The sequence below is a fragment of the Taurulus bubalis genome (genome assembly GCF_910589615.1).
Source record: "Taurulus bubalis genome assembly, chromosome: 9".
NCBI classification, from domain to species: Eukaryota; Metazoa; Chordata; class Actinopteri; order Perciformes; family Cottidae; genus Taurulus; species Taurulus bubalis.
The window spans coordinates 16,956,081-16,983,487 of NC_136597.1; the positions used below are offsets into that span (position 1 = coordinate 16,956,081).

General features: G+C 39.8%; 3 protein-coding genes across 3 annotated transcripts; all 3 read right to left on the reverse strand.

Moving 5' to 3' along the window:
* Positions 1-13,395: 13,395 nt before the first annotated feature.
* Positions 13,396-16,328, reverse strand: cyp11a1.2 (cytochrome P450 family 11 subfamily A member 1, tandem duplicate 2; the record flags this gene model as incomplete). The annotated part of the gene is made up of 9 exons (XM_079224342.1): positions 13,396-13,840; positions 13,924-14,115; positions 14,202-14,280; positions 14,465-14,631; positions 14,726-14,886; positions 15,053-15,256; positions 15,366-15,565; positions 15,709-15,864; positions 16,060-16,328. 9 exons carry the CDS (start codon positions 16,326-16,328, stop codon positions 13,718-13,720), a joined length of 1,551 nt encoding a protein of 516 aa, XP_079080468.1. The 3' UTR covers positions 13,396-13,717.
* A 1,385-nt stretch (positions 16,329-17,713) lies between these two features.
* On the reverse strand, positions 17,714-21,721 carry stoml1 (stomatin (EPB72)-like 1). The gene is made up of 7 exons (XM_079223531.1): positions 21,473-21,721; positions 20,253-20,359; positions 20,012-20,161; positions 19,144-19,347; positions 18,854-19,064; positions 18,563-18,763; positions 17,714-18,380 (listed from the first exon to the last, which is right to left on the reverse strand). Exons 1-7 carry the CDS (start codon positions 21,627-21,629, stop codon positions 18,148-18,150), a joined length of 1,263 nt encoding a protein of 420 aa, XP_079079657.1. The 5' UTR covers positions 21,630-21,721; the 3' UTR covers positions 17,714-18,147.
* A 1,218-nt stretch (positions 21,722-22,939) lies between these two features.
* On the reverse strand, positions 22,940-25,390 carry LOC306741005 (photoreceptor-specific nuclear receptor-like; the record flags this gene model as incomplete). The annotated part of the gene is made up of 8 exons (XM_079223256.1): positions 22,940-23,072; positions 23,183-23,288; positions 23,368-23,608; positions 23,694-23,881; positions 24,296-24,547; positions 24,678-24,781; positions 24,917-25,067; positions 25,342-25,390. The coding sequence occupies 8 exons, from the start codon at positions 25,388-25,390 to the stop codon at positions 22,940-22,942; spliced, it is 1,224 nt and encodes a 407-aa protein (XP_079079382.1).
* Between the last annotated feature and the right edge of the window lie 2,017 nt (positions 25,391-27,407).

Sequence of the window (27,407 nt, forward strand, 5' to 3'; positions counted from 1 at the left end):
GGAATTTAGCAATATGTAGACAGTCTTGCATTGAAATGGAGGCAAAGCCGAAGTGATATAAGGTGTCCTTGACAAGACAAAAGCAGGAGGAAAGATTATAGAGCAAACCAGGCATGTGTGGGCGGGGGCATTAATGTGGGCGGTTCAGTCTGAGTCTATATACAAGAGCTGAGAGCTTTAGAGACCTTGAACATTGAGGGTCATCAAAAAGCCAAGGTTCTGGTAGCTGTTATTTGAACACGTGCTTATTATTACCGACATTTGAATCAGTGTTTCTAATGTATATTTGGCACCGAAATACCAGAAAGAGACATTTTTGTAAATTTCCACTTTAACTACCTCACAGGTATTTCCTGGGAAACAATCTCTGCATATATATATATATATATATATAAATATAAATAAATAAATAAAGCACTCCATGATTCTACATTTAGCAGACAGGAGAGTCATTAAAACAGCTCTAACCACGCTTATTTACTGCTAATTCCTCAGTTGTTTACCTCTTTCTCCTGTTGTTCTCTGATAAGGGCTAAGTGGGGATGCAGAGCTCCATGGTCTGGTGTGCATGTTGGGCTGGGCTGCTCTGTTTGAAGTGCCATGCAGGGACCTGTATCTGTACCCGGCAGCCGGTGCAGACCGTAACAAATGTAAAGCTGTTCTGCTATTCCCACCTCAGCCAAAATGTGTAACCTCGCAATCGCCTCTAAACTGAATACAGATGTGCTGCTGTGGTTGCTTTACAATGAAGCTGTTCCAGCAATGTCAGCTATTGTCTGTCTTGCCTTGTATCAGCTCAGCTCCAGCTAATGGCCTATCTGTCCATCTAAATGGGGCTGGCCATTATGAAACCCTGCTGAACAACCCAGCCTGGTCATTAAAGATCGGCGCATTGTGCACTGAGGGTTAACTTTTCTATTGCGCATTCTTATCTGATTTTAGAAATGTAAATGAATGCACAACGTCCCGTCAGCCCAAGTGCCTTTGCTCGTCTCGGTCGATGTGAAGCTAATGTAAGTCTTTAACCCTCTCATGGACCCCTGGCTAATGCCATTAATTCCTTTTTGCACATGACAAATGGTCTTTTCCAAGGTTGCATAGAAGCTATGACTGATGAATGCATACCAACCAGCACTCTAAATAGCCATCTTCTCCACGGTAATGTACACACCGGAATGGGAGCAGTTGGTGTGGTCATCATTTGGTCCATTGACCCTTTTTTATGGCAGTTGCTCTCCTGACCTGTTCTCCAATACTGGTTTATTTGAGATGCAGGCCATTTGCTTTCAGACACAAAGTGATCTCCATCTCCTGGATCCGGGCTGACACTTGGTGACTCTTGGTGTTTCACCCCTTCCCGAGTTTTCAGAAGGGGTGTGTGGCTGGGCATTGACACCGTTGCATCACTTGTCCTCTGATGTAAATTCAATCCAACTGACAGTCCTGCCAAAATAAGAAGGATGTATTGCACAACAGGCACGCCTTCCGCTATCTCATCAATCTTCATGCCCTTTTCACAGCCTCAGACACGATGTGCCATGCTTTTAATTTAAAGCTAAGATATTGAATGTATTTGTTGTTTGTTCTTACCAGACAATTGTCCAGACAAGCAATATTTTCTACTAGAAGCCTTACTTTGACGTTGAATGATTTTCACAAAACCTACTGACATGTTTGTTGTTATAGTTTGTGTTTACTACTTCTATGCTAAGTTTCATATCGATCTCTGTATCTTTCCCTCTCGGGGGTCCCTTTTGGGTACAAGCAACATTAGCATTTTGATGTTTCTCTGAACTATTCAACAGCAAGCTGGCTTCGGTAAATGTCAACTGGTGTGTTAGTCATTAAGCTTTGGTTGTATAGCTTTTTGGAAAGGTCATGTTGAGCTGGCGGGGGAAAGCAGTCACTGATACTAGCTGTGCTGTGGCTGCCTGTGCCATGGACGCCGGCCTGCTGTTGGCAAGGCGTTGGGGTTTGTTGAGATTGCTGCATGGTCCCCAGAGGCTTAGTCATCCTGCTTATACATGTTTGATTAGGATCAGGGAATTCACAGGAAACGCACAGAATGTACACTGCAGTACACATTAGAAATTCAATGGCCTCCATAAATTATATACTTGGTTTGGTTTTGGGGAATGTGACTAATTTACTGTACTTAAGTACACATTTAAAATTGCACTTTACTGTGGTATTTCCATTTTACACACATGCGAAAAGATTTAAACGGTTGTTTCCAAATGTTTTGATTTGTGAATCCTAAAAAAAAAGCAGTGTGTAGGTCCATTGTCATGTTTCAGATATAAGTTGTAAGCAACTTTTAGCAAAGATTTCCCTTCAAAACTTAATAAGTTAATTTTGTTGATAATACTACTGTACTTTAACTTAAGTAGCATTCTAAATACCAGACTTTTACTTGTAATGCAGTATTCTTACATTGTAGTATTGGTACTTATTATAGTATTCGATCTAAGTACCTCCTTCACTACTGACTAATTACAATGTCAAAACCTGAACTGTAAATACTCATAACAAATAACACCTATAGGAAGCCTTTGATCCTGTAGTCTTGCAACATTATGTCTATTTATTCTTTCCTGAGTATATGCTTCAGTTATGACTTTAGTTGGAAATGTAACGGTACAGTAAAGGACCCTTGCTCTTTATTCTACAATAAAGCCTCAATGAAAGATTATTGTTTGACTGGTTTAACTGAAGTTAGACGTGATACCGGGTGCTAAACAAAGGAATGAACAATCTTTACTCATTGCATTTATATTATGTCTCTTGGAATCCTTCCGGATGCTACCAGCCACAAGCAAAAGTCAGTTAAATTTACATATTATTACATCAGGCGATAGTTGAGCTCCTCTTTGCTTGTGGTTAGAATTAAGGGGAGAGCTTCATCATGCTCTGTATGAGCAGATATGACCAGTTAATGTGATCTAGTAAAGAAGTTTAAACAATTCAGCAATACTAGATACTACTTTCCTACATTGTAGGTATCAATGTGTGGTTTGTTCAAATCTGGAGGTGATATGTTATGTTTATTTTCACCACCTTACTGTTATTACTGAGCTGTTTCAACCATACTATTTATTACACTCAGGGCTCACCCTGCTTTTACGTGCCTGCCCTGTTTGTTTATGGAGCTCTGTGGTTTCGCGACAGCATCGCCGTAATTGACAGATGTTGATTTACTGATAATCCTTGGCTTTGGTCTCACTGTGGACCCCATAAGGAGAGGGCTTGGCTGCCAGCCTCACACGTCCTTGAGTCAAAGCAGCGTGTTGCCCTTGACATACACCCCTCTCTCCATCCCTCCGCTCACTCTGTCGCTCTCTCTCGCTCGCTCTCTCTCTAGTGCAATATTTTAAAAACCTTTCTACTCTCGTCTCACGGCAGATGTGATTTTATTTTGCTGACAGGGCAATGATATGATTACATGCGGAGCGAAATGTAATTTTCTCAGGGGAGCCCAGACGCATTTTGTCAACGCAGGTTGAAACAACATTTCTTTTAAATGAATGACATTTATATAATTACAATTGAATACATTATTGCATGTAGAGCCTAAATGCTGGTAAATGATTACCAATTTGAATGGGAATTTTCTCAGATATAGTTCAGTGCTGAAATGAATGAGGAATTGTATTGTTTGGTGTGTAAATTGTAAAACAGAATTATGCAATTTTTTTTCATCTTTGCATATTTTTTCATAATATAACTATGAAATGTGTTATGATTATCGTTTAATGTTATATGGCCAAAGTCTCTACTGGATATCAATATTAATGGGGCTTTTAGACATTTTCCCATTGTCCATTTGTAATCACATCTGTTTCTCCATCCACACACAGAATGTATCAATATGAAGAACCGAGAATACTTGAGAGAAATGACTTGTTGTTTAACAAAAGTCAAACTAAGCAACTTTTGCTTCTCTCTTTTAATCCCACAATTTCTTGATGAAGATTTCCACTGTTGCAGCACACACTTAAAAGAGGAACCGCCATTGAGACCAGCTGGCTGTGTAAACCACTACATCCTCATTTCTGCTTCACTTCTCCAACACCACTTTTACTCTAGTGTCTTTTAGCACACTACAAGTACTTCCGCTCGGCTTGTCATGTGTGGAGGGCAACATGGGACAGTTGAGGAGGAAGGTGCTTTTATAGGAAGGAAGGGCGGGGAGGATGCTGAGGTGAAATGCTAGAAAAGAGTGACGTTTGGGTCAGATGAAGTATTGAAAGAGAAAAAAATAAAAGGTGGTGTACAGGAAAGGTGGAATATTTGGAAGTATAGAAAGCTCCTGGGAGCCGCCTTGCTCTGGCAGGCTAATTGAAGCTCTGTGTGGCAGCCGGCTCTGAGCTGTCACTCCAATGAAGAGCCCATTTGCTGCATTTTTCAGGCTGTGTGCTGCATTCTGATGATGTTACCAAAGACCCAGACCACAGACCGACACTGTCTCACTGAGACCCCCACCTGCCCACCCCGCATATCCTACAGGGGGACGCACGGCATCCCCCCAGCTCCCACAAGATAATATGTAACAAGGTCAGAGGCATTCTGAACACGAGCAGTGACTGCAGAACACAACATGTGGATGTGAATTATTTTGTAAATTTGTCAGGCAATCTCATCCATGTTAATGTGATATTAGACTCTGCGGGAAGTGTTTTCACTTGTACAGTCCAGGTTTTCCCATGTTGGATTAGAAGAGATTATGTCTTCTAGCAGAGCACATAGCTGCAAGCATCCAGTGAATTATTTATCATGAATTAAAGGAGTCAGTTATGAAAATATTTATCTAAAAACTGAACATAGTGGGCTTTTTATATGCAAAGCTGTAACTGAGATATTTATGCACATGGTTCTTAGTATTTAACGGAATTGAATTACCTGCTAATTTTGGGTTTAGCTACTACACATTGTCCCTGTCCGGTGGGTAGTCCTTGTTTGTTTAATATGTTGATAGGATGAGGGTTAAGTTAACTGTATTCAGCAAAACATTGTTGTACATTGTTTCCAGGTTATGCCGATCCAGTATATATGGAGATTGTAACGTGAGTGTCAGGCACAGTATTTTATATAATTGATGAACTGCCCTTTCTGCCCCCTCTTTTATCATTTATTCTCGATCAGATTTGTTGTCATCAATGAATGTCTATCTCAGCCCAATGAGCTCCTGAGGAAGAGAGTTATTGATCCATGTTATTGAAGGTTCCACATTTGCATATAAGCATGTTGACATACACACTTTCTCTTTTTCTGGAAAGTAAAAGATTTTGGAGATCCATGTTTTTTCTTTACACATTTTGTGAATTTATATTTAGTTTAGTTTTTCCAAAAATCCACCCTAATTTCTTCTTGTTCTTCTTTTTTCTTTTTCTTTTTTTACAGGTGAATTGACATCAGACTCTCCGTGAGTTGAGTGAAGCTGGGAATAAATGCACATGGGGAGCAACAGGTGCATCACAGCAAGTCACTTAGAAATCATTATTCAGTCCTCATCAATCTGCTTATTCAGGCTAAGACGGAATTCATGTGGGGGCTGGTATTTACTGAGCAGAAACCCCCCTTTGATTCCATTGATCGTTACACACTGCCTACAGGTATTAAGATACGGTTTGATTTTTGACTGAAAGTAACAATACAGTCGTGCAGAAATGCTCTGCTACAAGTAAAAGTCCTTCATTTAGAATTTTATTTGAGTTTTTTTTAAATGCAGCAAAATATCCTAAAAGTACCAAAAGTAAAAGTATTAATTGTGCATATTGTACAGTTATTTTCCACCACCACAAAAGAGGTATTTAGAAATGCCAAATGTAAATAGATTGCGTTCCCTTGTTTTGAGTTCTGTTGAATATGAAACATGGTCCTACGGTGGCGCAGGAATCCCTCTTGGCGGCTTGAGAGTTGTTACGGCTTGTGTTGTGGTTACAGGTTCATTGTTCTGACTTAATGACAGAGCTTCAACATTTACACCCACCGTCAGTTGCTTGTTCGCTCTTCTGATAAGGACTCTGTTGGATTTCTGTTGGATGAAGGCCTTAAAAAAGACAATATCCGCTGGCAACAGTGCAGCTATAAAGGTAGTCCCTGATAATGCGGAGGTGTGTGTTGGAGGGAGAGCCTGCAGTAAAATAATAGATAATGACTATCTCATGTCAATTCTTTCAATGGGTGCTACCTAGCAACCACGATCATTAAGTGTACATTGTATATGCAAGGCTCATACTTGAAGGTGTTTAGGGCTACTGACTGAGAGCTCTTTTGTTATAGAGTGGGTGCTGTATGCATAGTGATGTAACGACCTTTATATTCAAGAGCTGAAGAGGTAGAATAGGACACACAAGCACAGTGAGTGTTGAGAGGTCCGACAGTAGCTACGATGTTTTTTGGATAATAGCTTTTCTGTAAAAACCCAACTGGTAGATTTAATGTTGCCGTTGCAGATGCATGTTAGTCCTCCCACCTTGATAGGGAAGACTATTCAGCATTTTGCTTCAACAACTAACAGCCAACATTCAATTGTGGTTTCTGTTGTGTATTTTAACCTTCCATGCTATTCAAATAAGCGTTTCTTCCTTAATGTCTAGTCCCAGTTAAGTTAAAACCCAATATATAAGAATATGTAATGCTTAGGATGTTGATTGAGTTCCTTGGCTCCAAACAGATTTTAAAAAGGTGGTGTTAATTGTCTTTATGCTTGGGTTCAATTGGACCCCACAGAGGTCGTACCCCCTATTAGACTCCTTAACAAAACTGTTACAAAACTTAAATAACTTAAGTCCTGACTAATTTTGAAGGGATATCACTATATCAATATATTTTCAACACCGATCACAGATATAGAGCTTATGAAAATGTTTTACAGCTGGGTTCTCTGGGAGCAAGAACAAAATCACTGCATACTTTTCTGAAGCACACTTCTGAAATGTATCAGTTTAAAATCATGTTTATAAGCAGGTCTAGTTGCATTTGGAAAGACTATAACGTATCAAGCTGATATAATAACTTAAAAGTATTTTTTTTTGTGGTTAAAGAGGGTCAAACTGAGCAATAGGGTGATGTTTGGGGGCGACTGTGGCTCATGGGTAGAGTGGCGTCCTGCGACCGCAAGGTTCACTGTTCGATCCCTGGTAGCAGTTTGCATGTTGAAGTGTCCTTGAGCAAGACACTGAACCCCCAGTTGCTCCCCGGGCGCCTCACAGGGCAGCACACTGCTCCTTAATCACTAAGGATGGGTTAAATGCAGAGAATAATTTCCCCAAAGCGATTAATAAAGGATATTTTCTTTTCTATTTCATGTTATTTCTGAGACACTTTCTAGCCCATTGTGGAGATGCATCTTATTAATGAAGACTATATTTCCTCATCTTCTGAAGGTTGGATACAACCTCCCATCCCATGATGCCCTTGCAAAGATCCTACCAAATGGCCGCAATCTTTTCAAGGGAGCGAAGACTGAGCTGCACAGAGACCAGGAGAAACCAGCTGAGAGGCCCGAGGCGATGCAGGCCAACAAACCCGACATAAACCACACTTATCAAGTGCATCAGTCACATAAACGGTAAGAAAGACATGCAAGAAGCAGGGAAGCAGGGATTTATCGTTTTGATCATTGTATGAATAATATTTTCTGTAAGCCGAGAACAGAATTTCCTGGATTCATTTCACTAATGACTTTCTTTTTAATAAATGTGTTCATGCTTTAGACCCCCTCTTCATGACTTTGAGGATGATCCCAACATGGCAGAGATCACAGACCTCCAAACTAAGGTGATTGGACATAATCAATGCTTAAACTCTTGAATCAATGAGTGAAGCAACCTCCATTGTCACGTTTAGTTAGTGAACAGTGACATGAGAAGCAGACACGCACAGTTGGAAGACAAAATGGCAGATAGTCAAATAGATTGTGTGAGGGTGTTATTTATGCAGATTTTGCCATTTTTCTCTTGTGGCAGTGAGTTTTATGTCTTTATAATGTAATTTATTCATTTACATTTGCTGCTTAGATTTGTGAATTGGCTGAACTTGTGCATGTTCGTCCATGTAGATTTTATGTTAATTTATGTCGATTTTGGTAGATTTTATTATGGAAAGCAGAGATCTGGGTATTAATTTAACAGATTCATGGCATTCATTTATTGTTTATTACTACTAATATTGTACATACAAAATGATAATGATACTGGAATGGAAAAACCTAATTACATAACACATAACAATTAAATCCAGCTGCCTTTGGTCTGTGACAGGATGTCACAGACCAAGGCCACTTTAATTTCTTCAAATCCCAGCGAGGGGAGGAAACATCCAGTATTCACAGGCAGAGACAGACACTGCTTTTATTTTTGACACATGATGGGACTTTCCAGACTCGTCACAGGGAGCCGGCCGTCCCATCATGCTGTGGGCCCCCCAGCAGAGACACCATCTCATCTACAGTCATGATTGTCACCTCGCCCCTGCCCTTTCAATTAGATGCTCAATTTCACCTTTGTGTCCCACGGGAGTCACAACCACACCATCCAAGATTGGAATCCCCTAATCGTCGCCCCCTCCTCATACATGCAGCTGGACCTGCTCTCAGACTCAGTCTATTCAATGTGATAGAGGAGTGTGTGACTGAGCCGAGAACAATGAATGAGTAGAAGCTGCTAGATAATGCGCACATTCCTTTTACAGAGACATGTCCTGATAACAGAGCTCTGCAGTAAATGTAATTCTAATTCTGAAGTCCGTGAGGAAGGGCAACACAAATGTGAACCGAGAAAATGTACAGGAAATATATTTTTGTATTATTCAATGTTTTTTTCAGTCTGTCTTGCTGAAATACTTCCATAAACATGGCATCATCCAAAACCCCTGTTGGAGCCCCCATGACAAAGGAGCTTTACAGGATTGGGTGTTATCGTCCCTTTGGACTTGAGGAGCCGGAGTCAGAAATGAATTGTAACCAAACCTTAGACCAGTGGTTCTCAACCTTTTTTCAGCGATGAACCCCCTTTGAAATATGTGTTTCCGCCAAGTGCACCCTGACCATTGCGAAGCATGTTTGGTTGAAAACAAATATGTAATACACAGCGCTGTGCCATCAGTGTCTGATTTAATGTAGAATATATATTATTCAGTTCATGAACTTATATTGTATTGAATATTTATTAAATAACAATTTTTAAAGGATTTTTTAATGGATGCTCATTTTAAATATATATTTAAAAAATCTCACGTACCCCCTGGAGTGCCTTCACGTAACCCCAGCTCAAGAGGATATGAACATTTGTATACAACATTGTGTACACATATATATATACCTCTTGTAAGATCGCCGGATGTTTGGCTAGTTTCTGGACAGCAACAACAACTCAGATGGGGTAAATAGCTGCCATGGAGGTGGTTTTAAGTAGGATTGTGATGCACTGGAATTCAGTTTGACACGCACACAAAACAGAAGAAGAGAAAGAGCACTGTGTTAAGGCATTGGTGTAATTATATTGTGTAGCTACAATATCATTAAATAAAGATACATTGTTGTTAACCAAAACACTCTTTGATAGCATGGATATTGGTGTAAAGTGAGTTCTAGCCAAACATATTTCTATTAATCTAGGGTTAATGTGCAAAATCTGGAGGCTAAGAGGTTATTTAAACCTTGCTAATATTAATGTAAAAAGGCTACTGTCTGCTACCACAGTCATTCACAATATCAACTTTATGTTTATGTTCAGATTTTCTATTCTCAGTTTACTAAGTAGTTAATGTTGACCAAAGTGGCAAAAATCAATTACCGCAGCTCCACGTGCCAACTTTTCTACCTGGGACTATTTACCTCTTTGATTAAGAGTATAATGAGAGTAGACACAATGAGTGTGCTCATATAACCTATTTTATTTTTCCGATATGGTTGTGGAATACATTTATGATGTTATGTTTTTGGTCCAATCTTTTTTCCCCACCTATAATAATAAAAAGTTCCAGATAATATTGTTGGACCTAAAGCTCCAGCTTGTACCCAAAGGCACAGCAGTCTCATATCAGTCTCTATTAGTCTGACCTGTCAGAGGACACTTGTTTGTAGATACAACGGTACAACGCTGACCTCTAGTGGCAGAGGACAAAGACTGCATGCCTCAAAGTTAGTAAACATTCTGATCTGTTGTTGGTTTGTTTTTGCAGATGTGTATTATGCAGGCCCATAAGATATATGTTTTGGTCCTCCTTCTCAGACTGACCATTTCAGAATGTGGACTTAATAAATCAATATCTCTAGTACACATAGAACTACTCAGCATCAAATGTGTACCATCATATATAATGTAGACATAGTATAAGATGATAAGACGGTAGTGCAGAGTACAAATATGCTTGAATTAAGTTTGAATTGCTAATGTAACAGTTTGCTTATATAAATGATGCAGTTGGATATCAGTGGAGATAAATTTAAACATGTTAGCCGCCATTTCCATAATCTGGAGTTGTGCTAGTCCAGAATGGAGGGCAGGCTGCTGATGGTCTTTTGTCTTGATGGCTGATCCAAACCGCAGAGTGATGCAACAGATTGGATAATTGCAGTGTAGAAATTGATCAGCAGCTACTGCGGCGGGTTGAACTTCCAGAGCTGGCACAGGAAGTTCATCCTTTGGTCAAGACATTTCTGGCTATTTGATTACAAACGACCTTGAGGAATTAAATTGAGTGGGTATTTTTTTTGTCATCTTCTCCCTTCACACCATCCTTGATGTCACACATGAAACTCAAACTGGTACAGTTTAATTATGAGCTCTACAGGGGATTAGTTTTAAAGGGATTAAGTTAGTCTTTTATTATTATGAATTACATTAACTAATATCCCACTTCAAGCAACTGGCATTCTCCCCATTAGGAGATGGAGAACTATCGTTCAGCCATGAGTAAAATGGCTGAAGACATCATCGTACTGAGGACTCGGGTGGTGGCGTTAGAGGCAGAAAACAGTCAGCTCCACACTGATCTGTCTCTGCAGAGGGACCTAGGCCGAGATCTGCTGGATGACACAGACATTGACGTCATGACCAGGGCTGAGATTGCTGACCGTATAGGTAAGCTATGGTTTAACTACTCGACCACATATTATCCATTCATCTGCATCCAAAATGCAAAACCATGCAAAAGTCAATAATTTACATTCTTTTACCAAAAGTTCTGCATTCTCAGAAAGTTGTGCAGTCCAGCCAGCAGTCCGTGTTGTTATGGATTTAGGGGCATTTCATTGGCAGATGAAGCTGTGATGGTGAAAGGTGGTTGACTGTGTGTTTGCTAATCCTTGCGAGTGTCTATTCCCCAGCAGACTGTGCCGTTTGGTGATAAGGCAGCTCATTTAGGCCACGGACCCTGATAAGCTCTGTGGGTAGTACATCCCTTATCTCCTGAAGGACAGTTTGTGACACTGAGTGAAAGGATGTTCCTGAAGGACGCTGCTGGCATCAAAGCAAAGGGACTAGATTTGACTCCCATCCAACAGACACTCCAATACATTTCAAAAGCTTTATTGATGGCTGTTTTGATCATTATTGTTAAAATGTCTAAGCCTAACAATAGTCATAATAATAAGTCATTGAAACTTTAGTTTTCATTTTTTACAGATCAAAGGCTCAAAAGATCAAAATTCTCAGCTTTGATAAACTTAAATGCCCCTTTCTGATTTCAACAGATGGATGTTGCCAGAAAAACAGCATATTCCTACGCCGATTCATGTTCCTGTTTATGATTTTATATTCCTGTTTTATTTTAAGCCTCTCTCAAATTCAAGCTGGCCAGTGAGATCAGTACGGCTGCCTCTCAAAGGGACAGGATCCAGCAGCTGCAGAATGACTTGATCAAGGTTAAAAGACACACACACACACACACACACACACACACACACACACACACACACACACGTTTCACAAATACAACTTAATGAATCCATGTCAGTGTGTACCGAGTGTTTGTATAATTTTCTACTCTATTAACATTGTGTGTACGTTGTGCAGAAAAATGACAGTGAGAAGGAGCTAATACAACTGCAGAGAGTTCACCAGCTGCAACCGGAGAATCTGCAGCACCCCCAGAGTCACTTGGCAGAGATGGCAACTTTGGAGGTTACAGTAAAACGGCAGGAAAAGGTGAACTACGATGTCCGCTCTACACTTACTGGTATACCCATCTCGATCACAACAGGGAAGGCTTCTTTCTATGAATAACAGCTTGAAATGTGTGTTTTATATTACGTCTCGTGTACTTGTGCCATCCACTTTTTTTCAGGTCATTGAGAAGATGGAGAAAGCATTAGATAGCGAGCTCCGAGAGAAGAATAAACCATGTGTCGATAAAACGCTGGTGGTGAAAAAGCAAAGAGGTAGGTGGATGCTGTGTGATGAAAGAACAATTTGTTTTAAAAGAACATTTGCAGAAGCCAGAACATCTCTCTCCTACTGTGTAGGGGAAACCGGGCCCCAAAAGGAAGAGAGTGTGTTGGCCCTGGCAGCAGAAAACACTCGTCTCAGAGGAGAGCTGGACAGGATTCGGCAGCAGCCTGCTCCAGTCACCATACAGCAGATAGCACAGGTACTCCTGCAGCCAAGCCAGTACTCACACAGTGTGATGTACAAATGGATTACAATTCTCATTAGATTTGAAGAGGATTGACTACAGTTCAGATATGGTTTGGAGAATGTATTTTTTAAATCTTATTGTACCACTTAAATATTGTCTTGCAGTTACTGACATCTCAAATTGTCTTGTCATGTTCCCCTCAGACAAAAAAATCACTGCCAGTCAAGGAGAAACTGAGTTTACTAAATAAACTGGAGAAGGCTGAGGCAAGAGTCCAAACACTGGAGGCTCAGGTGAAAATACAAAGAAAATGGATTATCTATTTACTCCTAATATAAATATAATATCCTATTAACTGATACGTTTCTCATTTGTGGTGAAGCGGAAATTAAGTGAGGCTTTGCATGTATTACAGCTGGAGGAGAACTCTAAACTATGGGGGAGACAGAAACAGGAAATGTTGACCAAACTGAGTGAGCACAGGCACGGCTTTGTCCGGACATCCACCACAATCCTACACAATGTTCCTTCGGTCAGTTGAGTGCAGTTAGTATTCTTTTTACATAACACACACTGTGCATAATAATTTATATTTGATCTGCTTCTTACAGAGATCTGTATCAGAATCATTGTAACAGCAAAGCAGACAGAAGCAGCCGAAGTCTGTGAAATGATCTATAAATTAACTAATCAGACAAACACACACAAACAAACAGTTTTCTTTGAATTAATATATGTTGATATTCAAATATTTAATAAAATGATATATTACCAGACAGATTTGAATTTGTATTGTTTTATTCATCACTGCTGTATAGTTCATATTTTGCCATTATAAACTTGGAAAAAAGCATCTGTACATTCCATGTTTTGTATTATATTGTACACACACACTACACTTTTTCATCATTGTTCAAATTACTCGCCAAATAAGAAACGGTACATATAATTACTACTCACTGGTTATTGATTTACTGAGGTAATTTGTTCATGCACGTTTTGGGCTTTTTCTTTCCCAATGTTTTCTTGCTTTCCATCAACATCTATGGTTGGAATATTTTATTTAGTGTTTATATTGTGGTGCTTTGTGAAGCCCTTCCTAGAAATGAGCCTGGCTTATCATGCACACAGACTGTCACCGACTAGTATGTAGAGGCTTCAAAGTCAATATTATAGGTTTCTCTGGTAAGAGAATGAGCTCAAAGGTACTCTGCACTTCCACATGGCGCTGTTTCTCCACTCGGAAGTTCTCCAGCATCTGCAAACACAGAAGACAATGCACACAGTTAAAATGCAATGTAAATGAGCCGCAGAATACTCTATAATCTCTAAATATCTCACATGGATAAGGAAGAGTTGCATCTCTGTCTCAGCTATTCTGCGTCCTAAACACTGACGGGGGCCGAAGCCGAAGCCCAGACTCCTGAAGTAGTGCGTCTCTGTCCTCAGCCAGCGGGACGGCTGATACTGCTCCGGACGGGCAAACACTTTGGGGTCTCTGCCCATGGCATACAGTCCTAACTGAACGAGAGTCTAAACACATAGAAACAAAACACTTGCTTAGTTTTTAGAACAGTGCTTCAATACAAAAACATGTTATATTTTGAAGTGCCTCTCACCCCAGCCGGGATGTGGTAGTTTTGAATAATAATATCTTGTGTTATGTATCTTTGCAAGCTCACTGCAACTGGGTGCAACCTGAGGAATCAGAGGGGGGGAAAACAATCTATATTAAGGACACTTGCAAGAAGATGGCAGAACTTGGTAAACTACAAAAGGTCAATTTTAGAGCAAATATGAACTAGTGGAAACCATTTCCTAAAAATTGGCATCTAACATCTCTACAGTATCATTACATATCTGACACTGTAATTTTTTACACCTCAGTGTTTCCTTCAGAGCTCCTTTGATCAATGGAATTCGCTTCAGCATCTCCAGCATGTCTCCCTGGCTTTCAGCCCGGGCTGTAGTCACTTCTGCTCTCAGCTCCTCCTGGAGGGTGGGGTGCCGAGCTAGTTCATACAATGTCCACAGCAGCGTTATAGAAGTCTGAAATGCACAAAAAGAATTATGCAGAAAGCCAAAAAGAAGTCACATTCTGGAGAAAAAAAATCAAGTATATACATATAATTTTTCTTCTTACAGTATCCACTCCTCCAGCCATTAGCTCAGTGATACTGGCCTTAATGTCTTCAATGGACAGCTTGTCCAGCATGAGCAGGCTAGCCAAGACTCCTGGGTATTTCTTTGAAGTGCCATCATCCTGACGTAACTGCCTGTAGATGTTGTGAATGCAGCGGTCCGCTGATGCACCAAAACAATATCAATAGTAGTAAGAAACTGCTTCACATTCAATATGCAAACATAAGAATCAGAAAATAGGATTTTCGAATAACAGAAGTGAGAACCTTCTGGTGCCAGTGAAAGCAATACGTAACAGTTTCATCTGGTTTGTTTCCTTAGTCCTTACCTTGGTTGAAGATCCCATCCCAAGCCTGCACATGGTCCCGCCACACCTTCGCTCCAATCCGCCTCAACAGAGCAGGAGGAATGTACAGCATGGGTGAGGTAGTCTTGAACATGAGGGTGATGCAGTCAATGAAATGTTGAGCTTCAGGATCAATGTAGTCCTGCATCAAACCGAGACGCTCCCCATACAACACTGAGCTCACCGCTGTGAAGAGCAGACCAAACATGAGACAAAGATGAGCAATATAAAAGCACTGACACAGTGAGAGAAATACATTCTATATGGAGATAAAAGAGGTTAAAGTCATACTTACACTCCAGTGCATATTTAAAAAGCTCTTGAGAAAGGTCGGTGGTCCATTTGTTCTGACCATTTCGCTTTATCTTTTTGTGAACTCTGGCCACAAAATCCTGCCCCACTTCGTCCAGCAAAGGCACAAAGTTTCCAAGCATCTTTGGGGAAATCACCTCCTTGTTGAGAATCACACGGTTTGATCTCCAGTCTTCTCCATTCCTGTGAGAAGATTGGACGTTAAATTCAACTCGCAAGGAAACTAATAAGCACAGTAACACTTAGTAAACCTTTGGTTCCACAAGTGTCAAAATATTGGTAAAACAGAATTTATACATGTAGAACGGAATAATTAGAGCACATACTTTAATAGAACTCCATATTTGCGATTCCTGAAGTCTCTGTATGACGTCCAGGCTTCAACTTTCAGCCTTTTAGGATGATGGCCCTCCGCTTTGAACAGGATAGCAGCATCTTCAGGATTGATGATATTCACACTATCATAGTAACCTACTTTTTCTCTGACAGAGAACAAAAGGGTTAAAAATGTTTTTAGAAAGCATGACCTTGTGGATATTCTGTCACAAATACTTAAATGAAAAAATATTTATATTTGGACCAGAACATTTGTTTTGTCTACTTATGTTACTGTTTACTTAAGATAGACCTTGACGATAAGTCGTATATAATTATTTTACTTAAGAATTATTCCATACCTGTAAATGGGTCCAAAAGTGTTGAAGTTCTGTAACATGATGCGGTGAAGGTTTTTGAAGCCATCCAGTTTCCAAAAATTATACAAGTTGGCCACCCCATTTTTCCACAGTCCAGGAATCTCACTAAAAGGCTTGACAATGCTGCTGCTGTCTGAGTACACCTGTCTGACGACCGGGATACTGCTACCGCAGCGCACACCTGTTGTCAGCTCTCCTATCCAGGACAGGGACACTGTCACGGGGCTGCGCCACACACTCCACCTGGCCATCCCAACAACAAAAATGTTCACTCTGCTCTACCTTCAACAGCTTCCCTGACTCTCCCAGGGACATCTGGTGCAAAACAAGTAGGCTGGGCTAAATAGTCTGTCCCCCTTTGCTGATCAAGGCTCTCCAGTTGAACAAGTTGAACAAGTCAGTGCTGAACAGCGTCACTCGTCGAGAAGCTAGACTAGCTGACTAGTTTGCTATCACGTTAGGGAAATGAAGCTGCTAACGTTGTTGGAGAGACAGCGAGTGAGATTACTGGCGTGGATATTTTATCCAACTTTTATTTTAATAAAAAAAACTAAATGAGTTTCCTCCGTAGGGTGGCCGGGCTCCTGTTTATATTTAAGGGTTTAAGATCTACATGTAGGAAAAAGTGTATCCTCCAGCTAATTATAATCTATATAGTTATGCGGTTATAATCGCTGTCACACAGAGAGAAATGTGCATGTTCAGGTTTACCTGGTGGAAACATTATTCAGTGTGTTAGACTAACAGTGAGGTCTCCTCAAAGTAAAGTGGTATAAAAGTATGACATAATTTGGTCAAATTAAAAAATAAAAAGGCTAGTACATCATACATATTATGGCATATAAGTGTAATATTATGAAGTGAAATGTAGTAGTAGCAAAACAATATTCAGTATAGTACAGCAGTATTGCATATTGTAAGTATTAAGTCTACAAAATATATATACACACACACTACCGTTCTTAATTTTTTTTTATCAGACCATCTGAGAAGTTTAATGGCGATATTATTAAAGGAACTAAACCAGTAATTCTCAAAGTAGTTTCTGAGGCATGCTGTCTGGTGTGATTTATGGGATTAGATTAGTTACATTTTCATTTTACATTATATCTTCTTTCTTTATAGATTATATTATTGTGATTTTTCTTCTTCCCACTTAAGACATGAAAATCCCTCACCTCTTGGCGAAATTCGCTGTTTTGAAACCAAGATAGGTAACCTATGTGAATCGTGTAGATCCGAAGAGTTTTTGTTTTTGTGGGGGGGTCGTGTCAACTGCCCGCCGTTTCTGAGATTGGAGTGGGACACGAAAAAAAACTGAGGTTGTGATCATCTTAGCAATAGAAGATCTTTGACGTGTCGAGTCTTGGCCAATCAGCGTTAAGATGTCTACAGCGGCTTCATTTCCCTAACGTGAAAGCAAGCTGACTAGCTTGCTATCACGTTAGGGAAATGAAGTCCTATAGTCTGATATGTAATCTTGTGTCATAGCACCCTGCAATCATCTGTTTGTAAAAAGTGAGACTATGCCAACTAACATTGGGCCTAAAGACCTTCAGAAGGTTTGTTGTTTTTGTAAACAAGCATTTGCTTTGATTTCTGAAGAAAGACAAGGCCATAAGAGAAACTCTTGTTTATAACACATTTAATTAACATATACAGTACTGTATATCTAAAAAGATTTAATAAATACACATGGAAATCTTATGAACCTAATTTCTTAAAGCTAGGGTTGGTAATTGTAAGGAAAATTGCTCTGATTATGCACAAAGTAACCATGTTAAATTCATTTTTGTTTGATTATGCACAATCTGATCATGAACGAAAACATTTATTGTTATATTTGTTGAAATTCACTTTACAATCTGCCAGCACTGTAATAAGCCCATCCAATAATTTGATTTGGGCCAAATGAACTACTAATGTGTTCATTATGATAATTTTGGTGGAGATGCTATGGAGGGAGTGCTTAAGGAACAGGCTGTCAGTCTTGCCTTCTGGAGCTAGTCCTGCAAGCTGCCTTCATTGTAAAAAAATTGGCTTGGTTTTACGCTGGATCCTTTTTCAAATCTAGTGTACTGTTTCGAATTTCTCAAGATTTCCAACCCTATTTTTAAGTAGCTTTATGAGTTCTTCCAGCTTCATGGCAGTCTTAATGTCTCCCTGGATTTTGAGTCTGCCACTGGTGTAGGCAGCAAATGGTTGTAGCCCGCCCTGGAACATGGCCAGAAGGTCGCTGACACTTAAACTCAGTGTCACATCTGGCTCTCTGCACAAGGACCCTGCTCCAGCTGCACCGATTCCTACAGAGAACACACAGAGCAATGGAGATACTTGATATTTATGTCACTGTACTTTTTTATAAACTTAAACAGTTGAGCTTTATTTGACAGATTGAGCACAACTTGCATTCAGATGCTGTGTGTATCTCAATGACAATGCCCTTATAATTGTGGCATATTTACAGTATAAAATTAACCATCACCTTGGCTCAGATCCACGTAGTAACTGTGATGTTGTCCATCTTCCAAGCTTATGTTAAATTGAAAGCTAGCCCCAACCTGGCTGACCAACGTTTCTGAGAGCACGAGCTGGACCCGGCCAAGCAGCTCTTCAACAGAACCTGGTGTGGCCACAACTTCCTCAGGGGCACTGCTGAGCTCATCTGTAAAAGTTATGCTGTCGTCTGAAGAGAAAAGACAGAGGTGTAATGTACAACATTATCAGAATGGGTCCATGTTGTACAAAAAACGTTATGCTAAGTGTGAGGCCATACCTTTTTGAGGCTGTGAAATACCACTGTTGCCCAGAAAGTGCATGGCCAACTGCTGAATGGAGCCAGTGAGGCCTTCAAGTCCAGGCACTGAAGGTGGCATTATTTGTGGTCCGGAGGGTTCTACCCCAGGTGCTTTTAGTAGAGAGCCCAGGGTAAGCTCTACCCTGTCCACCTCCAGCCCCCAGGGTCGCGTCATCTCATTTATGTCCATCTGTACAGAGCAATAAAGGATGTAAGTTTGATGTAAAACAGTGAAAAGCCAGCAGAGAAAAGGTCCAGTGTTGTCTCACCCCAAGATATTCTCCAAGTTTGACTCTCTGAGTCTGGATCTCCCTGACAGTCTTCTTAGCCAGGCTGAAGGTCAAAGCCTTCTGTGCAGTCATCCTGGTTGAGACATTCAGGTCCTGGACTGATAGTACTGACATGACGGGGCTCCAGATCCTGAACTGGATGTCTGCTCCTACTAACAGCTCACCGCCATCCAGAGTGATCACCTACAGTAGCAGAATTATGTTTTATATGGGCTGGACACCCACTACTGAACATTTCACACTTGTCCCACTTTAAAAAATATAGGAGAGTCTTGACACCATTAAGACACAAGTGACATCGGCGTGACGTGACACATTACCTGTATTGAAATGCAGTTACGAATTACAGCAATGGTTCTGTGGTTACTTTCCCAAAAACGGAAAGGATAATTTTTATTAAACAGCTTATAACTGTGACAAATGCTTAAGCTTTAAAAATGCCATCTGCATTAAGTTTATGGGGGCAAAGATATGAGACTAAAAACAAAACATTCAGCACTCTAACCGTGCACCAAGACTGCCACCTGTTGGACGAAATAAATCAAAACAGATTTTGCTTGCTGTAATCATTCCAGGTCATTAAGATATTTACGTCGAATGCATTTTCAATGGACGTAATGGGGAACAAATTCCAGTCACCCTCCTGTGCAAAAATGCATTCAGAAGTTTATCTGAATTTAATTGAATGTAATTAGTTCAGACTTAATGTTAAAAAAAAAATTGTAAATTGTAGAAGATGTAGGAGGTTTTTTTTCTATATTTTCCTGTGTCAATGAGTAAGAACTTGAACAAGTTGTCCATCACAACTGCTTCGGTAACTAGTGATGAACTCAGTATAGTGGTTTACCTGGCAGGGAGGGATGTTAAAAGCACGGGTGCGCAGGTCTACTCTCTGCCACTGGTCAATGAGGGGCAGCACAAGAACAATACCAGGGCCCTTGGGAGGACCAACTCGACCCAGACGAAACACTACTATCCTCTGGTAGTTAGGCACAGTCTATGGACAAGATGAGTCAGAGTTAGTTGTTTTTATTCTCTTCAGTTAGTAGACATGCTGTAGGAATAACTGATGAGATATTTTATCTTACTTTCAGTACAAACCATCCTGCTATAGGAAATGTTATGAATGTGAAGATGTAGACAAGGAAGATGACAATCAGGTTGCAGATCCAGGACAGCCATCCTTGGGAGGCATCTTAAAGAATAGAAACAAAAAAAGTCTTCGTCTTTAAGGTATTTTCAGCAAACCAGTTATACCTGTAATACAGTTTATGATGGCATCTCATCTTTGGCTTTAAGAGGAGCTTTCAACTTGGGATTGGAGACAACTCGACAGGAAGGGCTTTAGGAAACATGATATTGTATTATTGGATGTTTGGGGTGTAGTATTTTAAAGCTTGACTCATTCTAGGAACTTAATTATATGCCCTTTTTTTCTCCATTTGTCTCATGCAAGTCTGCAAACCTTTAATACGTTCATTTGCAATGATATTTGGCACATGTTGTCCATACATTTATTATATATTTGATATCCTTTATTTTTTAATAAACTCTGTGAGTGTATTGTATTTTACCTGAATGAAAGACATATTTCCCTTGAGCAGGGTTCATACACATTCTGACCAATGGATTTCCATGACTTTTCACCAAATTTCCATGACCAAACATTTAGTGAAATCTGGGTGTAAATATGAAAATGTAGTATTTAAACTAACAATGAGAATAGAAAGCATACAGTAAACCTTAAATGACACAAATGAAGGAGACAATAGTTTGATTAAAAGAATAAACATTTATATAGATTGCATGTATGTATGCCTGCTTATATTTTGAGGGTCGTTCTTTTAAAAGCATATTCATTATTTCAAACTCAGCGTAAATGAACGACACGAACACATGAGTATAACACATTTACATGACTTTTACAAAACTTTTGGGATTTTATTTTTCAAGGACTTTTCCAGGCCTGGAAATAAACAGTTTAAAATGCCATGACTTTTGCAGGTTTTCCATGACCGTATGAACCCTGCTTGAGGACAATAGAGTTAAAGGTAATGTTGACACAAAAAATGCAATCGACTAATCGTAATAATACTAACAAATCTCACATTTAGACAGTTAAATAGTTAAAGGGCAATGATCTTGTTGCTTTTATTAAACTATGTGGGTTATTGGTTTGTTTGATTTTAGCCAGTTGTCTCCCTCCTTACAGTCATAAACTAAATTACAAGCACTCTTAACCCCACACTCACCAGGTACAAAAATAGTTAACTACTAGTTAGCTAGCTACATAATGTTAATTACCTACCGGTGAAGTCGTTTTCAGAAACTTTGGGGACGTTATCAAAAGAAAACCCTTGGTAGTAGCCGTGCTGTGTGAAGCTGTTAGAGTCCACAAACAAGCCAGGAGTCCTCGGATAGTTGGTGTCCTTCTGAGGGAGCGGCTGATACGACTTGCTAAACATTGTTGGGTAAACAAAGAACTGATATTTCCTATTTCAATACATGCTACAGCTATCAGCCCCAAACCGCCCCGTAAAAGTAAACAGAGTAGGCACTGTTACTAAAATGCAAGGTGCTTTCGCTCACTATGCTAGGTAGCGTGAAGTTCTTCCGTATTTTGGTCCAGCTCTTCTTCTCTGTGTTTACTGACGGTTCGTAGGCTATTCAGCAGTAAATATGCTCACTACCGCCACCTAACGTTCCTGCAGCCCAACTGCAGTTTACGTTCCAGGACATACTGTAGCCCCACATTGATAAACCTGTTTCTTTCATGGTCTCCCGTTTCAGATATTCTTATAGTCAGATGTTACTGTGCTGTACTGTATTTTGTAATTGTCTGACACCATGGAAAGATCCCCAAGGATGGAAGACAACTAGTGATATTGTCATTAAGTACACTCTGTAGCCTTAATAAATATTTCCAAGGAGACAAATCATCATAGATCCAAACCAGTATTTGTTTTTTGAGGCCAATATCACAATATCATCTCTCTGGTCTGTACATTAGCTCAAACAACTTAAATTGGTCAATACTATAGTCAGGCTCAAAGTCATATTAATAAAATTATCATATATTCTGTATAGTGTCTGCTATATAGTGTAAGCTTTATGTAATACGTCTTGTGTTATGCATTCAATTTGTTCTGTAAAACCAGATAAAGAATGAAAAACATGACCAAAGACGACCAAACTTGTCCAATACAAAATGTCCATTTATTTAAGACAAATACTTACAATCAAAATACATAACTTAATTTTCATAAACCACAATGCAAATGATTTGCTTCCAACTGAGTACCCTCCTACACAACACCATTTGTTATGTCTGTTTTTCTGGCAAACTAAATTGAAATATTGATAACAATAATGACATAATAATCAAACTATGTCAATGTAATACAGATGCGTCTGTATGATAAGTGAACAAGACCATCAGCAAGAAGATTGGCTATTTCTATATAGTTATTCTTAAAGCTTAAGACTTAACGTCATCTGTTCCACCGGATTGGATTCTGTTGAAATCATGCAGGTTCATTAGAAACTCTTTCAGCTCAGTTTCAACGTGGCCTCCAGTTGCAACCAGTCCATACGGAACGACCCAGATCTGGCTTTGCTGCCGCCATCTACCTGCAGTTGTAAGCTGCAATTTGAAAGAAGTCACAACCACAATATGTGAAACAAACAATCAGAAAACATGTTGCTTGAGAGTTGGTTTATGACTCTTTCCAAGCAGGTGTCATTTAGCTTTCCTGCCTTCTTGTGTTAGTTAGTCTTAGTTTTTGAACATGTCACACAGCAGCTTCTCCATGGGTGTGCTGCCAATGGTTTTGTGAAAGAACAGCTGCTCTATTTTCTCAGAGCTCACAAAGTGGAGGGATGGCAGCAGAAGTAAAAGTCTCCCAAACCTTGATGGACAAGAGCAAAGGAGAGTGAACTTTCTGTTTCACAAAAGTGTGTGATGTTTTCATGTTTGGAGATCTTTGTAGTCCGTCAGAGAGAGTTACATCCGTCTTACCTGGCACTTTGGCTGGGGTATAGTGAATGGATGTGCTGACCTAACAACATCTGTGACTGGTCCTGCAGATTCTCCACCTGCTCTGGGTCTTTGAGGCTGCGTGTCTCTGCAAGTTAAATAGCATGTCATTAGTTACAATGTCCATTCAGTAACAAATGAATATTGCTGACGGATTAACTCCTCACCTGGTCTGAACAGTACAATCGCTTTCAGGCAGGCAAACTCAGTAGGGTCCACCGCTAGGGCCTTAAAGCGATTAAAGACCTCTTCCAGGATGCGCAGGTCAGCTGTAGGGAGGCTGATCCTGGCCTGCTGTGTGGGAGAGAGATCTGGCAGAGACAGAAGAGGACAGCTGTCCATGGGCAGCGACCACTGGATGGCACACAAGAGGAACATCTCACTCCAAACTTCCTCTAGGAGAATTACCTAAGGATGTCACAGACATGAATATTATCAGTCTTGCACACGATCAGTTTTGGTGAATCTACAAAAATGTGTCAGTCAGTCTCACCTGGTCTCGAAATGGCAAGTGAGCAAAAACAGGCAAATTCTTTGCCCACTTGACAGACACAAAGAGGAGTCGTGCAGATGCCTCATATATGCTCTCTGGACAGCTGGAGGTGTACGGGGACAGACGAGAGTCAGAGGGAGTCCGATCTTTCTCTGATTCATTGGTTGTCACATCAATATTCTCCTCCACTGTGCATTACAAAAAGAGTCACACACATATTTAGGCTTATGGGAGTACAATATTAATATATTGATATATTGTAATTTTAGCTTTTGTTATTTTTTACAGTTTACTTATTTATTATACCTTTACAGTTTGATTATCCATTGGACTTGTTTTGTTTCAGTTTTTTGTATCTATTTTATACTGATGTCTATTATAAAGGATTATTTTATCTTATCTATCTTATCTTATTTTGTTAAGTTTAAATGCATCATTACAATTCAGAAAAGAAAATTCTACATTTCTGTCACTTATTGTATAATCCTAGAGGCGAACTCCACTTATCACAGACATAAAATGCAAATCATAAAGTGTATTTTTACATAGAAGTGGGTACTTGTTGTATCCAACTTAAGTTCATTTCTGTCATTTGATCTCACCATCCTCGGGCTCCAGTTTTGCACAGGTTTCTGCAGTAAGCAGGCTGACCATAAAGCGGTGGTAGTTATTGGGGTTGCTGCAGGGCTGTACGGCAGCAGAGGTGGTGACCAGAGGATTGCAGTTGACTGATGAGTAGACGGCAGAGGAGGTGAGCTCCCGTGTGGTGGCCAAGTGCTCCTTTTTAGTGTCCACATTTATAGAGTCTAGACTGACATGTGCTGTGCTTCGAGGCTGCCGTTCATTCTGCACAGCTGCCAAAAGATAAGTAAATAATATATTGTGTGAAAACAGACACCGCTTTAGATAATTTGTAGAATGACATAAATGATATGTACACAGATAATATACTCTACACAGTCAACTTAATCTGATTTTATTCACCTTCTTTGTTCATGCCAGCTTGGAGACACTTCTTTAGTCGACAAGCTTGGCATTGGTTCCGATGGGCCTTGTCAACGGGGCACCTGCCAGTTCCAGCCTGACACCTGTGATATACACAACACAAAAATACAGTTCTTAAGAGTTAAGCACTATGTTAAAATACAAATAATTTATTGTTACAATTGTATTTCTCTAAACAGATGGTAATTGAGACTGCCCTATTATATTATTATAAAAACCTGTAGATGAGTCTTCGTCTCACACTGCGCTTGAAGAAGCCACTGCAGCCGTTGCAGGCATAGATCCCGTAGTGTTTACCACTGCTCGAGTCACAACACACTCTACATAGCAGATCATGGACATTTGCTTTCCCTGGGACTGAACTTATTTCTGTAGAGGACAGATAGCAGAAATACATATTCAACATTTTGCTCATCATTTAAAGGCTCAACAGACATCTTAATTGAACAGATTTTTCTTATTTATTTCTTCTTTCTTTTTAGTGTAATCTTTTTAATTGTATATGCAATACACTCAACTAATATCAATAGTATTACTCTTATCTGCTGTACAGAAAATATTTGCACGTAGTTGTCATTGTTTAGCACCCTTGTTAGATATTTTACAATACAACAGTTCCATATTACATCAAGCATTGACTCACCTGCTTGAGGTCCATTTGTGAAGTCATTAGACGTGTCAGAAGAAAACATTTTAATTTTGGTCATGTGGTCCTCCATTTTTAGATAACTTTGTTCAATAAACAGATCGAAAATTCCTCTTCCTCTTCTGTATGAAGTATTTTTTGTGTATTTGCCTGGCTGGATCAAAGCTTTTTTCATGTGAAGTGTTGACACATGGCAATGCCCCTAAAACACAAAATTGTAGTTCTTTGTACAAAAGCTTTAAAGCCTAATTTCTTCAGAGGACATCAGAGAGTTACTCCAGGAATGCTCTATGATATTGATCCAGTGCTGTTGTCCTTTCTCTGGTCGTTTCTGATGTAATATAATCACTTGCTGTCTTCTTCCTTCTTTCTCTCTGCCAGAATGAGTGCGAGCGGTCCAGGGGCTTTCTGAAGGAAGACAAGGAGATTAGCACCAAGTGCTGTGTAAGCAAATGCTGATTTGTTATCCTCTTAATCTTTACTGTCTATTAGGGTAAATCAACCAGTCACTCCACTTAAAACTTTATTACAATTGTCATTATACATAGATACATACATGAAATTGAAATTTGGCCTCTGCATTTAACCCATCCTTAGCATTTTAGGAGCAGTGGGCTGCTATGAAGCGCCCCGGAGCCACTGGGGTTCAGTGTTTTGCTCGAGGACACTTCGACATGTGAACTGTAGGAGGCCAGGGATCGAACCGACTGCATTGTGTTTCCAGGACGACCACTCTACCCCAATGAGCACACCCCACTTACAGGCACAACTGAATTCAACAAAGAATATTTAAAAGAAAAAGAAAAACAATATATTTTAGCTCTCACCCACACTACTTAATAGCTTCATAGATTTGGCTGCTCTATGGTAACGTTCAGAGTCTCAAGAGAGCGATATATTTCAATTATCCCCTGTTAAGTCTTTACTTTACTTATAATGCCTTTCACAAATCAGCTCATTAATTCTGAACAGACAGTTATTATAAGATAAGCTAAATAAAGTCTACATCAAAGATGCTTCAATGGTTGTCTTGCCTATTTGCTGGCCAAAATCACAATGAGTCGTCTACGACTGCCCACAGTATTGACTTGAGGTTTTAGAGGTTAATGACTACAAGTGAACTGATTAACTAGCACTAATCAACAAGACACAAAACATAGCAATATGGACTATGTGTTCCACTTATAGTCCACATGGATGTTCCTCACCATCTGGTTAACAGGGTAGTCTTACACCACGCTAAAGACATTCCTTCTGCGCCATATTGGCCCTGTCAATGACAATAATGGCTTCAAGAGAATACAGCTCAAATCAGCAAAGTAGCTTAACCTTCCATGAAATGTGGTCACCTTCTTGGAGGGGATCACGAAAGGGGGTGATGAGAAGAAAAACAATTAGTGCAGAGATTGAAAGAGCAGCAACAAGTTGACCCTTAATTCCATTCTTCTGCCATATGGTGACTGTTCTCGGGAGCCTCCGTCTGCCTAATTAGTAACCCATCTGCAACCGTTATTGCAAGAGCACACAACTTCTAATGTTCCCTTCACGCTAATATTTGACACAGTGCATGACCACAAAGAAATATCAGAAACATCAACAGGTCTATCAAGCTGCAGTGATTGCTGAAGTCATTATTTCATATAGCCAATGGCATCTAGTTCAGCTCGTTAATCAGATCAAATGTAGCAAAGACAGTAAAGATACAATGTGACTGCCTGCTGTGTTCACAGAATGATTTATGTAATCCTTTTAAGTCACTCTTGATTTTGAGGAAAAAAATGTAGTATGGAAAACAGAGCTCTTTCTGTTGGCCTAAACTGGCGTATAAAAGGATTACAGTAGGGGCAGTCTACGAGGGCTATGCACACGGAGATGTTTGAACTCAGACCCTGTTATCTGAATCAATTGTGGTACAGATATGTTATATGTATATGTGTATGTTAATATTATGCAGTGAATTGGCTTTGTATTATGCACCTCACAAGTGTAGTATGCCACCACGTGGAACTAGAGACCAGCTTGTGATGGGATCCCACCAGCTGCAACGACAAATCTGGCCAGGG

What these genes read in the sequence shown, in the direction of transcription:
- stoml1 (XM_079223531.1), bottom strand. Translation starts at nt 21,629, where the DNA reads ATGTTTAGCAAGTCGTATCAGCCGCTCCCTCAGAAGGACACCAACTAT. An exon ending in CAGGATGGTTTGTACTGAAA is followed by an intron (nt 20,162 to 20,252) that starts GTAAGATAAAAT and finishes TCTTGTCCATAG; the next exon opens with ACTGTGCCTAACTACCAGAG. An exon ending in TTAACATCCCTCCCTGCCAG is followed by an intron (nt 19,348 to 20,011) that starts GTAAACCACTAT and finishes CTGCTACTGTAG; the next exon opens with GTGATCACTCTGGATGGCGG.